The sequence below is a fragment of the Canis lupus genome, chromosome 2 (assembly GCF_011100685.1).
Source record: "Canis lupus familiaris isolate Mischka breed German Shepherd chromosome 2, alternate assembly UU_Cfam_GSD_1.0, whole genome shotgun sequence".
NCBI classification, from domain to species: domain Eukaryota; kingdom Metazoa; phylum Chordata; class Mammalia; order Carnivora; family Canidae; genus Canis; species Canis lupus.
The window spans coordinates 2,126,343-2,143,812 of NC_049223.1; the positions used below are offsets into that span (position 1 = coordinate 2,126,343).

Here is a 17,470-nt window from a genome sequence, read left to right on the forward strand (position 1 = left end):
GATCTTTAAAAAAAAGTCATATGCTCTACTGAACTGAGCCACCCACGTGCCACTGGATTGTCTTTATTCTTTACCTTAGGGGACACTTGTCTGAAAAAATGGGATTCTGTTGTCCATGCTGTTTTTAGAATTTTAAACAGGCAATGGTCAGCAAAGTTGATGTGTAATCTGCCATAGCTGTATCACCTTTTCTTATTCTCCCATGCCTGTGTCGTCTTTTTTTTTTTTTTTAAGATTTTATTTATTTATTCATGAGAGACAGAGAGAGAGAGAGGCAGAGACACAGGCAGAGGGAGAAGCAGGCTCCATGTGGGGAGCCCGATGGTGGAACTCGATCCCAGGACTCCAGGATCATGAACTGAGCCAAAGGCAAATGCTCAACCGCTAAACCACCCAGGTGTCTCATGTCTGTGTCTTCTATAGCTGTGCCAGGACTTGAGTGGAAATTAATATCTAGGAGCTCACAAGTATATTAATTTATCTGGAAAAAAGAACTAGTTGAGAAGTAGTGATAAATAAAGTTGATAAGAATTGAAAGATGAAGCAAGGACTCTGAATTTTAGTATAGCCAATAAACCAGTAGAAACTGATTAGTATGTGATTCCCTCCATAAAGGCAATGTAACTTGTAACAAACAATTTAGATAAAGCAGATTACTGTTAATCTTAGCATCTTAGCCTATACTTGTGAGAAAAGAAAAGATTAAAATCCAAGATTTAAAAAAAAAAGATTTTATTCATATGAAACAGGGGGTGGGGGGCATGAACAGGGGGAGAGGCAGAAGGAAAGGGAGAAGCAAACTCCCCACTGAGGAGGAAGACTGGGGCTTGATCCCAGGACTATAGGATATTGACCTCAGCTGCAGGCAGACGCTTAACCATCTGAGCCACCAAGGCACCCCTTAAATCCAAGATTTTTAAAATATATGTGATTTAACTTAGCTCTCAAAGGAATAGGATAGCAAATATTGCAATTCTTTGGGTAGTGCAAGGACAAGATGATTCAGGTAACTCTTTTTAATGTTTGGGTAGAAAATCAGACCTAGGAAAAATGTGCTCAATATGTTGTAATTATTTGTGAAAAGGCTGGTTGGTCACAGCTTTGTCTAGTATGCATGCCAGTGTGAGCTTGCCTACCTATCAGGGAGTTAGACAAATTGAGGTTCTCTAACGCATTCAAGATAGGTATATGAGAATGGTTTTTCTTTTCTTTTCTTTTCTTTTCTTTTTTTCCTTTTCTTTCTTTTAAAGGCTGGTTGGTGTCTTAAATTCCTTGCCTAAATTATTAAGAAAAAAAGTGAGGAAGTAAAAAGGACATTAAACTTCATGCTGTTAAGAGCGATGTGAAAACTTGAAAAAAAGTACAGTCTGTACTTGGGACTGTACAGACTTGGGAGAATCTGAGAAAAGTCTTTAATTCTGGTCAGGTGGGTTTATTTTAGAAGCACTTCCCTTCTATAACTTACTGTAGCATAAATACATTCTTTTTTTTTTTCAGTTTTTTTTTTTTTTAAGATTTTATTTATTTATTTATTCATGAAAGACACAGAGAGAGAGAGGCAGAGACACAGGCAGAGGGAGAAGCAGGCTCCATGCAGGGAGCCCGACATGGGACCTGATCCCGGGACTCCAGGATCACGCCCCGGGCCAAAGGCAGGTGCCAAACCGCTGAGCCACCCAGGGATTCCAGCATAAATATATTCTTTACTCCCCACCATCCTCCTCCCTTTTTTTTTTGAGACTTAAGGTTTTTCTTCCTGCAGTACACATTTTGCCAGCTGAGATCAATGAGAGAATACTGTATTTCTTTTTACTGTTTTTCCTCTACTTAGTCCTTTTTTTTTTCTTTTAAACATATGATGGAAGTGACATTTATGGAGTACTTAGAGCTCTGTGCATCAAATCTTACTGCAACAAAAAGCATTGTATCCCATGCCTCATCCAAACAGTAAAGATATCTTTTCGCTTATCTAATGGCTTACTCATTTGAATACCAGTAAGATGAAATTTTTTAGATGTAGTCTTGGAGCTTATTTTCATATGAAATGACAGTAGCATTTTTAGTGTGTAGTAGAGTAACATTTCCTATGGAAATGGAAAATACTACAAAGTTAATAATGTTTTGTATTGGGCCTTAAGTATTTTATTTCAAGTTATATTAATTAGATAACCTGTTTTAAGCCACTAAATTCATTTAAAAAACTAATTATGGTATATTGACTTACCTGAAATTAATTTAAGTGCCACTGTTATATTATTGGTAATTTTTAGAATGGCCAAAGTTTTGCCAGGAGTGAAATATAAAGTCATAATTTGGTAGTTTTGTCTTTTTTTTTTTTTTTAAAGATTTTATTTATTTATTCATGATAGTCACAGAGAGGGAGAGAGAGAGGCACAGACACAGGCAGAGCAAGAAGCAGGCTCCATGCAGGGAGCCTGACGTGGGATTCGATCCCGGGTCTCCAGGATCGTGCCCTGGGCCAAAGGCAGGTGCCAAACCGCTGCGCCACCCAGGGATCCCTCACTCTGTGTTTTGATTGGAGAGTTGTGTCCATTTACGTCTAAAGGAATTGATAGGGATGCATTTACTGCCATTTTGTTCATTGTTCTCTCGCTGTTTTGTACTCCTCTTTGTTCCTTTCTTTCTTTGCTCTCTCCCTTTGTGGTTTGATGACTTTCTTTACTGGTATGCTTAAATTCCTTTTTCTATATCTTTGTATATCTTTTGTTTTGCTTTTGGTTAGCAGGAGCCTTACATATAACAATTTATATTTATAACTGTTTTAAGTTGATAACAACTTAAGATTGAGTGTGTTCTAAAGTTCTACATTTTTACTCCCCACAAACTAAGTTTTTGAAGTCATGTTTTATATTATTTTATTCTGTATATTGCTTAACTAATTATCATAGTTAGTTTTGCTACTTCTTTTTAACCTTTATAATTAGCTGTATAAGCAGTAATCCACTACCTTTACTGTATGTTTATTATTTTCTTGTCAGCATTGTTCTAGGACCAGAAGTTGTTAACTATGATGAAGACCAATTTTTAATCACTTTTTTCTTATAGGATTCAGGCTTTTTGTTTCATAACTAGGAAATATTTGCTTAATCTTTTGCTTGGTTCTTAAAGATTTTATTCATTTATTTATTCATGAGAGACACACACACAGAGAGAGAGAGAGAGAGAGAGGCAGAGACACAGGCAGAGGGAGAAGCAGGCTCCATGCAGGGAGTCTGACATGGGACTGGGACTCGATCCCGGGTCTCCAGGATCACACCCTGGGCTGAAGGTAGTGCTAAACCGCTGAGCCACCGGGGCTGCCCTTTTGCTTGGTTTTTAATGTAATCTACCTGAATTATCCCCCAGTTCTCCACCAGAGCTGCTAACTCCTTGCATTGTCCAAACATATCATGTACTGGGGGAGTCCAGGCAAGAATATGGCCCACAGGCCAAATCCTTCCCTCTCCTTGTTTTTTTGTAAATAAAGTTTTATTGGAACACAACCATGCTCATCCATTTACTTCTTGTCTGTGGCTACTTTTGTGCTGCAGTGACAGAATTGAATTAGTTGTAACAGACAGAATGGCTCTCAAAGCCTAAAGTATTTATTCCTTTACAAGAAAAGTTTGTTGACACCTGAAAACAGTCTATTAGTTCTTCCTTTCCCATTTTCTTGGGGATAACTCCCCTGGATAGCTCTGTCTTCTGTGTCTTATCTCGACAGATTGTTTTTAAACCCTGCATACCTATTCTGAAAATTCCTGTTACTGTTTTGTTAGATCCCTCTGTTTCTGGGATCCCAAGTCTTTGTTTCATTCTCTCCTGATGGAATATACCTTCTATTTTCCTGTGAAAAAAGGCTGCTTGGGCAGTTAGTTGATATCACTCTTGATAGAGAATTCTAGGTGGTTAGTCATTTTCCCTGAAAATTTTGAAGGCATAGCTTTTATATTACCTTTCAGCTTCCAGTGTAAATATACATAAAAAGAAAGACTTTCCAACTTAGAGTTTGCTGTAACCTGGTCTTCTTTTCTGAAAACTTTGGAATCTTTTCTTTATCCTCAGTGTTTTAATATGCCAAAAAGAGGTGCCTGCTATTTATTTTTAAAATAAAATATTCTGGGTATTGTGTAGACTTTTTAATTGGAAAACTCATGTTCTTCAGTTGTAGGGCAATTTTTTTTTTTTTTGATAATTACCTCTTCTTCTGATTTTCTTAGGATGCATATTGTTTGCATATTGGATCTCTTAGATTAATATCTTTTTCTTTTTTAAGTTTTCTTATTTCTTTTATGTACTTCCGCCATCCCATGTTTATGAAACTATTAATGATGATGAAGAGAAGGATTTTTACCCTTTTCCTTTGGAAAATTGTAAATGTATACAAAAAAATGAATAGTGTAATAAACCCACATGTACTTGTCACTCATCCTACACAATTACTATTTCATAAACAAGCTATTAATTTTGAAGCATATCTCAGCATTTTATTACATTCATAAATATTTTGGAATATGACCCTAATAGATAAGGATTCTCATTTAAAAAAAAAACAAACTCATTTTGTAATTATCATTTTAAAAAGTATAAAAATTACTTATTTAAGGTCATCAAAAATCCCAACATTGTTCAAGGTTCCAGGGTTATCATAACTTAATATAGAAGACCTTAAATCTTGCATCCGAACAAGGTCATATTGTAACTGATTAATGTGCTTTTAGTCTATCTTAAATTCCCCCTGTATGTCTCTCTCTCCGTCTCTCTTTTTCTCTTCTCTCTTACATGCGTGCATAGTTTATTGAGGAAATCTGATTATCCAGTAGTTTTCTACAGTCTGGATTTTGCTGACTTGCAGGTTGAAGGTTAGTAATGCTTGAATATATAACATGTATAGTATAGAAGGCACTCAGATGACCTTTTTTTGAGCAACTTCATTCACTTAGTGTGTTTTTGAGATTTATCCATTTTGTAACGTCTATCAGTACTTCATTCTCTTATATTGCAGAATAATAATTCATTGTGTGGATATATACTGCATTTTATTTATCCATTTATCTGTTGATAGACGTTTGAGTTAATTTCTGCTTTTTGGCCTTTATGAATAATGTTGCTATGAACATTTGTGTTCAAGTTTTTGTGTGGCCGTGTTTTATCTTGGGTGTATATGTAGGAGTGGAATTTCTTGTATGAAAACTATGTAAATCACTTTTGTAATTATTTAATGTACTATTGATAATTGTACATATTTAGAAATGGTCCTCTGAGAAAAATCTAGTCTATAAATTGTTTTCAAATGTAATGAAAATTTTATAGATATTATAATTAATATTGATGTAATGTTATTTGGAAATGTAGTGACTCATGAATTTTTTTGGTAACTTTATTTGTTTATTTTAAAGATTTTATTTATTTGTTCATGAGAGACACAAAGAAAAAGAAAGGCAGAGACATAGGCAGAGGGAGAAGCAGGCTCCATGCAGGGAGCCCAATATGGGACTCGATCCCAGGACTCCAGGATCACGCCCTGAGGGCAGATGCTTAACTGCTGAGCCAACCTGGCATCCCTGTATTTTTGTATTTAGAGCCTGTGATTTGTTTTTAGGGTTCATAACACTCAGTACCTGTATACTGCCTAAGTGTTAAAAACTCTAACATTACCTGAGTGGGAACTCAGAAAAAGCTAAGGTAGTAATGTGGTAACTTTGAGGATACTAAGTGAGACATAATCCAAGTGAGGATAGATAAGGTCTTGGCAGGATGTCAGACATAGGACCATAATGTGGTCCCTAATAAAACCACAGGGATGAAGAAGACTCATTTATTTTTATGAGTTATTGGACAGCTTGGGAAATGTAGTTCTGTTTATTTGTTCTGTATCATTCTTACATAAATTCCTCATGAATAAATTACCATGTAAACAATTTAAATAAGATGAAAGAACTTAAATTTTTTAGTTATATGAGCTTTATATTATGCAAACAGAGAATTGAGGAGACAATATCAGCATACTTTCAGATATTGGTTCATTAATTTCTCTTATGTTTCATTAGGCTGCTATTTTTCTCACCTTCCATATTTTCTATCAATCTGAAAATGGGTTATCACTGCACATATACCTACTCTACCTTAAACCTGTCGGTCTCAGCAAAGAAGTCGGTGTCACTGTGATTCTGTCAAAACTTGAATAAAGCTAAAAGGCAATCTATGTAGCCATTAAAATAATTTACAAGCAGTAGACATAATACCATTTTTATAAGGGCAGAATACTATTGTGAAGGAAGCATTGACAACTTTTTAGTATATAGTTATAAAATAAGCCTTATCCTCAAGAAACACTCAGATAATTACAGTTCAGGTTGGCTAATGCTCTAATAGTGGTAAGTATAGAATTTTCATGTGCTGTATAAAATAGGGCAACTCACCTGGTTTAAGTAGGCCCTGGAAAGTTTTTTAAAGACAGATATACTAGACTAAGGCTATAATATCAGTAGGAGTTGATAAATGGGTAGAAAGAGGGAGGAAGAGAAAGAAGAATTTTAGATAGAGAAAACAAAAAAGAGTAAAGACTGGGTATATGAATCACCCTGTTGAATTCAATGACCTCTGAGCAGAGAAAAAGTTACTGGATTAAGATGTGAAGGATGGGAGTCCCATGATAAGAGGAAGCTGGAGAGGTGCATTAGTATAAGGTCAAATCATAGAAGCTTAGTATGCCGTGTTGTCAGTGAGCTTAAACTTCCTGCTATCTGTAGTGGGAAGTATCAAACGCTTGAGGTACAAGAGTAACATGGTCAATTTTTTGGTTTAAGTAGGTTATTTTTGCCTTTGAGTGCCAGTTGTGAGATTTTAACCTCGAAGGTCACGAATTTTATTTATTGACTAATGTATCCTCGGAGGCTAGAATGGTGCCTGGCAAGTGTTTAATATTCACCAAAGATACTAAGTAAGGCAGTATAGTTGCATATAGCAATTAAGAACATGGAATCCAGCACAGGTTGGAATTCTTCTGATGCCACCATTAAACAGTGCTGTGACCTTAAACAGGTTCCTTAATCATCCTAGGACTCAGTTTTCTTATATGGAAAATGGAGAGAGTAGTTGGATCCACCTAATCAGATAGTTCTGAGAATTAAGTAAATTTATATAAAGCACTTAGAATAATCCAAGAATGCTTGGATTATAGTGAGTACTATATGAATATTATAGAAATGGATGAACTTAAGAAATACTCAGGAACACAGTTGGATAGGATGTGGTAAATAAGGAAAAGGAGTTAAGGTTAATTCCGTGATGTAGAGCTAGAGCTTTAGGTTCTCCCTCCTTCCTGTTTGTCCCCTGCCCACATTCCCAACACAAATACAGAGACACATTCACAGACACTTATACTTACTCACTGTCACAGATTACTGCTCATCCATTCTAGTTAATACTGGAAGTTTAAATAAGGCCCAGTGGTTAGTCTCTAGTATATTGAGGAAAGACTGTTGATTGAGTGTGCCACGTGCCCTTGGATTTTGTTTGGCTTCTCTCTGATTCCTTTTCTTTTCTTTCTTGAAGTTTTCCTTGGACTCCCTGAGTTCTTTTTTGCTCAGGACAGAAATGTTAGAAGGGCATAGGGCCACCTCCAGTTCGTGGCTGAGAGTGTATACCCACTTTCCTCCTCTTGTCTCCTTTTTCACTTTATGCATCTTCGCCTTCTCCCCATTGTTTTCGTACAGTCCAGTTTTCTACATAGTAGGAGACAAGAGATGGAATTTCCTCCTTATTTGGCCTTGCCTACAGGCTAGCTTGGGGTTCACAGTTCCAGTAATTATAGAAAACTTTGGGGAGGATATTAAAACACCTGTCAGAAAAGTATTCCCTTCTGCAATTAAATTTAACTTTAAAAGAGTTCTCTTTTAATTCTGTTTTTCTGATATGATGTAGAGAAGCATTTGGAATCTAGCACTTAAGCCAAGTTTCTCTACCCTAAGGACCCTTTTGTTTCAGAAACCAGCGAACTTCTAGAATATAGCTTGTGTGCTAGGCAAACTTTTAGCTCTCTTCTAGGCTGGTCAAGGTCACCAGAACCAGAGGTTTCATCCTAGAGCTGTACTTTCATTAAGGGAAGTGGGACTGGATACTCAGAATCTAAGAGAGCCTAAGCTCTCTGCTGCAACCCTGATTATCTTTGGCATCTATAAATTTATTATCTTTAAGTTCATGTGGATTTTGCATTCTACAACTCCTTTGTTTTGATAGAAATGTAAATTTTTTCTAAATTGTTTACCTAAACTAATGTGGGAAGATAAACCTTTTCATTTTCTTGTGTCTTCTCATATTCCCCCATATACTACCTCATTCCCCAGTTTAAGGAGTATTTACAGATTTGGAGGCCAAACCTTTTTATTAAATGTCTCTCGCATGTTTCTTATGATGGGAGTTGGCTTTTTGGCTAATGGGTTCCCAGCATTTTTCCTTCAGCACATTAAGTGAGGCTTCTAAATCATTGGAACAATGCTCTTGATCTATAAGTAATTTGTAGTAAAAGCTTTCCACTTCCTAGAGTTTGTAATGAATGTAAATATGTAATTCCTTGTCTGGATAGTTATGAAAAGATAGTGGCCAGTATTTATTGTGTTTTTACTATGCGCCAGGTTCTGTTCACCCCTTTTGTCTGTCATGCTGTTGCATTATATGTTGCTTTAAAAACAAGTAACTTGTTTGTAGAATTCATGCTAACATTATTATTGTTTTTAATCAACAGATTTCAACACTAAACTTGCACAATGTCTTTGAAACCAAGAGTAGTAGATTTTGATGAGACATGGAACAAACTTTTAACGACAATCAAAGCTGTTGTCATGTTGGAATACGTCGAAAGAGCAACATGGAATGATCGCTTCTCGTATCCTTTCTGTGGCATTGATAAATGTTCTTGTATTGAAAGTGATACTGTATCAATGACTGTATTACCAAACATTGGCAAATGTTCTAACATTGATAAACTTGTTGGAAAGTGAGAACAGGTTTATATCTATATAAATAGAAGAGAATTCCAGTGTGACTACTTTCACATACAGTGTTTACATTTCCAAGTTTATCACCTATATGTGTCAGTCAACAGTCTGAGAACCTTTCATGTAAAAAATTCTTATGTATATGTCAGGTACTACTGGAGGCTTTGGGAATACAGTTGTAAATAAAACTAACTTTGCCTTCATTCTGCTAAAGGGAAACAGACAAACAGGTTTTTTAAAAAAATCTAATGCCAGTGCTTCTACTAACAAGTAGTGATAAACTCTGTGGGGAAAAATAAAGCAGGGTAAGGGCATGGAGAATGGTTGGAGTATGTTAGGTATGCAGCTCTTTTAGATGGGATGGTCATGTAAGGCCTTTCTGAGGAAGATAGTGATATTTGAACAGAGACTGGGCCAAAGCAAGGGAGCAAGTCATACAGATATCTGGGGGAAGAATGTTCTAGGTAGAGAGTGAATGGCAAGTTTAATGACTTGGCGGCTAGAAATATGTTTTTTTGTTTTGTTTTGTTTTTGTTTTTAAGATTTTATTTATTTATTCATAAGAGACCCAGAGAGAGAGGCAGAGACACAGGCAGAGAGAGAAGCAGGCTGCACGCAGGGAGTCTGGTGTGGGACTCGATCCCCAGGATTACGCCCTGGGCCAAAGGCAGATGCTCAACTGCTGAGCCACCCAGGTGTCCCTAGAAATACGTTTTTTCACTGAGTTGTCTATATTTTGAATTCGCAATTTTATATGAAAATACAAATTTGTGGTTTTTCTAGAACCATCTGAACCCCAGTGTCCTGCATTCCTACATGGCAGCAATATTTTATATATATATAAAATATATATATAAAATATATATATATATATTACTTATATGTAAAAAACACTGTGCAACCCCAGCATTCAGGGTATAAACTCTGGCACCAAGAAAAAACCCACCAAAATACTAAAATAAAATACTTCAGTTCTTAGTATTTGGGAAATTACAGAGGTCTCTAGGAACCACTGGCCACAGGTACCTGGGGCAAAGCCGTAGATGGCAGTTTCACCAACTCTATCCATTGTCTGCCAGGGACTAAGGCTGGGTGGGCATGGACAATGTAGGTACGTTGGAACATATTTACTGGCCGACTTCTGAACTGCCTCAGTCTTTTACCACAGGAAACACCACACATGTCCTATCTCAGGGTAAAGGAAGGGGGCGGGTAGGGTTGAGGCCTGGGTGTCTCTGGGTGCAGATGGCACGGCAATGCCCCAGGGCCTTGCCAGAAGCCTTGAGGACTGGGTGGATACTGTAGGAACCAGAGATTCTTTCTCCAGAAAGGGAAATTGAGATGAGAAGGTATTAACCAAAATGTGTATGGAGATACAGTTTTCCCGAACACTGTGCTGCCCTCTAGCAGTCTTCTGGGTCTAAAGAATCGCTGCCCTCATTGTGTGAGCATATGCTCTGTAGAAAAGCTTGGATTTTGTAACACTGACTCAACTTGTTCCCAGCGCCTAATTCAATTCTTATATTAAGGTGAATGTTGATGCAAGGACAGTGAAGTTCTTTATAAATACCTGACTTCCCTGGAAAGTGTTGCTTCAGTCACTGTTACTTCTTCTTTTTTTTTTTTTTTTAAATATTTTATTTATTTATTCATGAGAAACAGAGAGACAGAGAGGCAGAGACACAGGCAGAGGGAGAAGCAGACTCCACGCAGGGAGCCTGACATGGGACTCGATCCCGGGTCTCCAGGATCAGGCCTTGGGCCGAAGGAGGCGCTAAACCGCTGAGCCACCTGGGGCTGCCCCAGTCACTGTTACTTCTAAGATGTTTATTGTTTACTTCATCTAAGATGGTCCAGTTATTCTTGACCTGTTCATGAATTTTCTTCTCCTCCCTTTAAAATAGAGAATATCTGTAAAAACAAAATTAAGAATGGAATTTCTTACTTTAAATTTTATTTTGGAAAATGAAGGACTGTGTTACTAATTGTTCTGAAGTAAAATCCTTTTCCCTATATTATTTTGCCCAAGAATATGAAGTTGACTTCTGACCCTCAGATATCTTAGGTGGAGATTTCAGAGGCTATAAAACTTTAATCTTTTGGAAATGAGAAACCTCCCCCAAATTGTGTATCACCATATATGATATTAATTGATCTTTTATAAAGCATTTTTTTGGAGTGTGTGAAATGTAATGTGGTTGACCCTTAAACAGCACAGGTTTGAACTTCTTGTATTCACTTAATACGTGTTTTTTTGGGGAGGAGGATGATTTATTTTAGAGATTTAGTGAGAGAGCTGGGAAGGGGAGGAACAGAGACAGAGGAGAGTAGAGAGAATCTCCAGCAGACTCCCCACTAAGTGTGGAGCCTGACATAGGCTCAGTCTCAGGACCCATGAGATCATGACCTGAGCTGAAATGAAGAGCCAGATAGCCACCCAGATGCTTCCCCCCCTTTTTAAATAAATAAATACCATACTATAAATGTATTTTCTCATCTTGAAAATTTTAATAAGATTGTCTTTTCTCTCTCTTTGTTGTAAATGCAGTATCTAATACATATGTGTTAATCAACTATGTTTCAGATAAGGTAAAGTCAGCAGTAGGCTATTAGTAGTTCAGATGTGGAAGAGTCAAAAGTTATAGTGGATTTTCTTCTGTTGGGGGTTTGACACCCCTCACTCCTGTGTTGTTCAAGGGTTAACGGATACTTATGTGGAAAAGTTCATAAGATGTACATGTGAGATTGGACAAATAATTATGAAGCAGACACCTGCATAATCACTGCACAGGTGGAGAACTAGAACACAGCCTGGATCCACCAGCCCTCCCCATGTGACATGTCTGTCTCAGTTTACAAGCCCCTCCTTTACATTGGAGGAACTACTATTGTGACCTTTGCACCTAGTGTTTCCATATAACTGCTTATGTATACAGCCCTAACAATCACTGGTTCTGTGTTTGGGGCTTTATATAAGTAGAATCATGCTGTGTATATATTTCTGTGTCATAATTTTTTTCAACATCATGTATGTGATTAATTTGTTACCAGTGACATTGTAAAATATGTATTACTAGCCCCATTTTACAGTTGAGAATGACATGGCTTACTGATGGGATAAGATGACTTACTGATATCGTAGGATAGAATGCTGAAATAAATTGTCGAGTCTCCCTATACTCTGGTAGTGGGCATTCGGGAAGCTTGGTCTCTCAGTTGAAATGTTTAACATCTAGAAGTACAGAATTTTTGGAACCCTTGTCCACAACATTTTTTATTAAATACAAACTCCATAAGGGCAGGGATTTTCTTACCCATTTTGTTCATTGCTATATTCCCAGTATCTGTTATGTGTCGATATTTAGCAAATATTTAGTGACTGAATAGCTACTGTCAACTAAATGTCGTTGAACATACTGTACATATGAAATAAATAACATTAATATTTAGCTAGTTCTCTTATTGTTTTGATAAGCAGGGTTCTTAACACTCATCCTTCATAAATGTTCGGCATCCAAATACAATGGCAAGGCATTCTGGTTGATAGGTACTGTAAGTAAAAGACATCAGTTTTTTTATGCATAACAAATTACCACGGATTTAGTGACTTAAATATCCTTTTATTATCTCACAGTTCTGTGGATGAGAGGTCTGTGGTGTGACTGGGTTCTCTGCTCAGGTTCTTCAAAGCTCATTGCTTTTACTTGGGAGGATTCAGTTCATTGCAGTCACAGGTCTGAAATCTCCATTTACTTGCTGTCTGTTGGCTGTGAACTGCTCTCCGAGAGTTTTTGTCACACCTCAGTTTTTGCCTAGGACTCTGTTCCATTTTCAGTGCCAGCAGTGGCATGGCCAGTCTCTTCTGCGCTGTGTCAGACTTCCTCTTCTGCAATTAGCCACAGAGGGCCAGGAGCAGATGGGGATCTGCTTTTAAGAGGCCCATTTGTTTGGATTAGGCCCACCTGGAAAGTCCAGCCTACTCTATTGGGGTCAGCTGATTAGTAATCATAATTCTGACTCTTGCTCTGAATCCCTTTTGCCATGTAAAGGACAGTCCTAGGCATTAGGGTGGAAAATCTTAAGAGGCCATTTTTAGAATTCTGCCTGACACAAGTAATAATACTTCCTAACAAAAGTTTAGGGTGGCTTGGGATTTACCCTTTACTGAGGATGTCTTATCAAGTGCTTTCCTACAGTAAGGCTATATGTCGGTCTAGATTTACTGTTGTTTTTTCTGGGTTGGAGTTTGTTGGCTGGTTTGGTTTACTTTTATTCATGGTTTTTCTGCCTTTTGGTAGCTATTAGGACATTTGCCAAGTCCTGCAGTCTAATATTGAAGCTCTCCTACTTAAGGGCAAGTTAGATTCTAAATGGTTTTTTGTAAGACCAGAGTGATTGAGGGGAAATCTAGTTTACTTTCATGAATGTATTTCTCCCAGATAGGAAAACCAGATTTTAAAACCAGGCATAACCATCGTCCTCACTTCTACTATATTTTTTGTCAGGCATCTTTTCAAACATAGATCAGTTTTTACTACATTGAAAAATACTGAAGTAGGTAATTGGCATCCCTGACTTCTTACTAACCTTGGTACCTGTACTTAGTAGCCCATCATTCTTTCTTAGATTGTACGGGATTGGAAAAGGTTTTAACTGTAGTTTTCTTTGCTTGATGCATCAGTAACATTTTCACTCTATTCCAAATTAAATCAGACAAATACTCAATTATTGTCATTCTGTAGCTATCGGCTTTAAAGTTTTTCCATTTAACAAATAATTTTATATCCTTGCTAGTTGATGATTTCATAGATATTGCATCTTTTACATGTTGTGTGTTTATTCTTTCTCTTCAGAAATGTCAATAAAGATCTTTATTTTTTATCGTTGATACTTTGTTGGGTCATTGTACCATTTTCAAGTTTAATATAACCTTTCCTGTTTTTTTGTTTGTTTTTTTTTTTTTTTTTTTTTTTTTTTTTTACTTATCAGCACTATTTAAAATTTGTTTCCTGCTTATGTTATATATGTAACTTAAAAGCACATCCAGGGGATCCCTGGGTGGCGCAGCGGTTTGGCGCCTGCCTTTGGCCCAGGGCGCGATCCTGGAGACCCGGGATCGAATCCCACGTCGGGCTCCCGGTGCATGGAGCCTGCTTCTCCCTCTGCCTGTGTCTCTGCCTCTCTCTCTCTCTCTCTCTGTGACTATCCTAAATAAATAAATAAAATATTTAAAAAAAAAAAAAAAAAAGCACATCCATAGAAATCTCCTATAAGCTGTACCTTCCTCATGAGAACCCATAAACATACAATGTGTACTTCTTTTCCCATGGCTTGGTTTTCTGTCTTTGCTTCTTTTTTTTCCTTTTTCTCAGTTTGTCTTAAGGATTTTACTTTTAGGTAATCTCTACACCCAGCATGGGGCTTGATCGCACAACCTTGAGATCAAGAGTCTTGTATTCCACCAATCGAGCCAGCCAGGTGCCCCTCTTTTTCTCTTCTAATGAGAGCCATATGCAGTGGCCCTCAGCTGGGTCAGAACACACCGGATAGGGGCCTGGGATAAGGGCCTAGGATGGCGGAGGGGAAGGTGAGAGCCCAACAGAAGACTAGAGAGCAAAAGTGGAGGAAGAGGGGGACAAGAAAGGAAGATGGATTCTGCAGCCCAGTGTCAGGATCCCCCAAATAATAATAATAATAATAATAATAATAATAATAATAATAATAATACTGTGTTACTCTTCCTTTCCAAGTGGGGAATTTTCTTTCTTAGAAAATGGTTGCTGGTGTGTGTCTTGTTGCTGTGGATCATCTTTATTTTCATCCCCATTGTAGAACTCATTGTTCTGGACCCACTACATGATAAAATTAATAGTGTTATAATTCAGAATTAAACATAAGCATAGGTAGCGTCTTTAGTAGAGAAAATGAACCAAAATAAGTGATTTTGCTGCTGGCCAGCACTGTCTTTTGGTTGTGACAGTTCAGAACTTTTGCTCTGGAATAGCTTTGTTTTTTGACTGTGAGAATTTGTAAGTGGAAAAGTCATAATAGAGGAATTTTCATATCCTGGCTCCCTGAAGAGTAAGTTAAGAGGAAAAGTTGACTTTGGAGAAGAGAGTGTTTAAATCTAAAACTGGCCTCCTCCAGTTATTTCCCCCCCCTTTTTTTTTGAAATGCCTTGTCTATAACTAAATCATAATTGAGTGGTAGAGGGTTGGGTGCTCTTCCTAAGGCCTAAATATTTCCAGGATGGCTAGATATTTGAATAGGTTAGAGAAAAATAATATATTTAGGAGTATCTTTTAGACAGTTAAGTGACAATATACAGTGATTAACTGAGACCCCAAACTATGACAAGTTAAAAAATTAAAAGATTTATTAAGGTAGACTCCATTAAAAAGAAACACACGAGTACGTTCTCACTGAGGATGTCAAACAGTATATAAATCCTGTATAAGGATTGCAATGGGAAAATCTTCCTATATTCTCTGCCCTGCACAGATCCTTTTTCCCTAAGGGGAAAGATGGTAAATCCTGTGGTGTGAGAGTCCTTTTAGCCAGTTTTATTTACATGTACATGCAGTGGATATATATATATATATATTTTAAGGTTATTTATTTATTCATAGAGACACACACAGAGAGAGGCAGAGACACAGGCAGAGGGAGAAGCAGGCACCATGCAGGGAGCCTGACATGGGACTCGATCCAGGGTTTCCAGGATCACACCCTAGGCTGCAGGCGGCGCTAAACCGCTGCACCACTGGGGCTGCCCCGCAGTGGATATATTATGATCACAAAACATTAATTTTGGTGATAAAGAACATTTGGGAACCTAATTAGCATATCATGCTGAACTTATGGTATTGAATCATGTTAATTTTTCAGTATCAAGTTGTGTATTGTAGAAATAAGTATTTAAAAAGGTAGAGCAAATACAATGGATGAAAATTCTTGATGTAGGTATGCAGAACTCAAAGATCTTTAATGCATCACACCTTTGCCAAAAATTTTTATGTAGATCCTGGCTAAATTTAGTCTTTATTAAAAAACAAAATTTAAATTTAAATATAGTGTGCACACTGACACATTAACATATAGGTAAATTGGGATGCCTGGGTGGCTCAGTGGTTGAGCATCTGCCTTCAGTTCAGGATGTGGTCCGGGAGTTCCGGGATCGAGTCCCGCATCTGGCTCCTGCATGGAGCCTCCTTCTCCCTACGTCTATGTCTCTGCCTCTCTCTGTGTCTCTCATGAATAAATAACTGAAATCTTTAAAAAACCATATAGGTAAATTTTCATAACATGTCCCAATAAATAGTGCTCCTAGCATCCCAGAAGCACCCCACAAACTCAACCACTAGGGTAACTACTCTCCTCACTTGTAATACATTTAATTCTAACAACATTTTTATATCTGTTTTTACTAGGATAAGATTGTGATTGAATAATTAAGATTGAATATAAATCTCTATGATAAAACAGAACTCTTAGAGATTTAAAATAATGTGAACTAGAACTTTTGTTTTTCCATTAAGGAATATATAGCTGACACCTCCAAGCTGGATTCCAGAACTCTAATATTTTAGAGTGCCTTTCTTCTGCATTCATACCTTGCTCCTTCTCTTCCCAAACTATTATTAATTCTCTATAGAATTTGTGTCCAGATAAATTTCTAATTCTTTCTTAGATGATGTATGTTAAAATGTCTATTTTCTTTGTAATATAGGTTAATATTTTTTATTACCGTTGAATAGTTCTTATGTGCTGTTTTACATAATCTTCTATTTTATAAAGTTTCATTATTAAATCTCAAGTGATTCAAAGTTATCCTAATAGTTTGTTTCTTACTGTATATTTTTTTTTCTATGAAAAATGTGGCACAGAGGTGCCTGGGCAGCTGAGTTGATTAAGCATCTGCCTTTGGCTCAGGTCATGATCTCATGGCCCTGGGATGGAACCTGTGTTGGGTTCCCTGCTCAACAGGAAGTCTGCTTCTCCCTCTCCCTCTGCATGCCATCCCCCAATGCTGTGTCAAATAATAAATAAAATCTTTAAAAAACAAAAACCCGGCACAGTAATATTACATTATATGGATATTTTGCTTCTCTGTTTTATTACACAGTAAAGAAATTTTTTTGTTTATACTTAGCACAATAGTGTATTGAATGTTCACATATATGCATGAATATATTTTATTATTTACTAAGTATAATTAAAAAACAAATACAAGGATTTAGATGAAACCTGGGAAAGTTTGACTGAAATATGTCCATCAGTGACCTCGTTTGGAGAGGGCTACTTGTCTTTCTGGTGTATGGAGTAAGGACACTAGGTAAATAGAGCATGTGATACTGATTCCCTACCATCCTTCCATCACCAAGTGTTTAATAAGTGCCTATTATGTGCCAGGAATTATACCTTGGAGCTGGGAATACGGAAATGATTAAGAACAAGCTAGTTTGGATGGC

At 37.1% G+C, this 17,470-nt stretch overlaps 1 protein-coding gene across 10 annotated transcripts in view; it reads left to right on the top strand.

Annotated features, from left to right (window-relative positions):
* Positions 1-17,470, top strand: part of CUL2 (cullin 2) — a 166,236-nt gene that overhangs the window by 76,031 nt on the left and 72,735 nt on the right. For all 10 annotated transcript variants that reach the window (XM_038529677.1, XM_038529670.1, XM_038529668.1 and 7 more), the window contains one exon: positions 8,747-8,887. In XM_038529677.1, coding sequence (XP_038385605.1) covers positions 8,769-8,887 — 119 coding nt within the window. In that variant the 5' untranslated portion in view covers positions 8,747-8,768. The remainder of the gene's footprint in view (positions 1-8,746; positions 8,888-17,470) is intronic.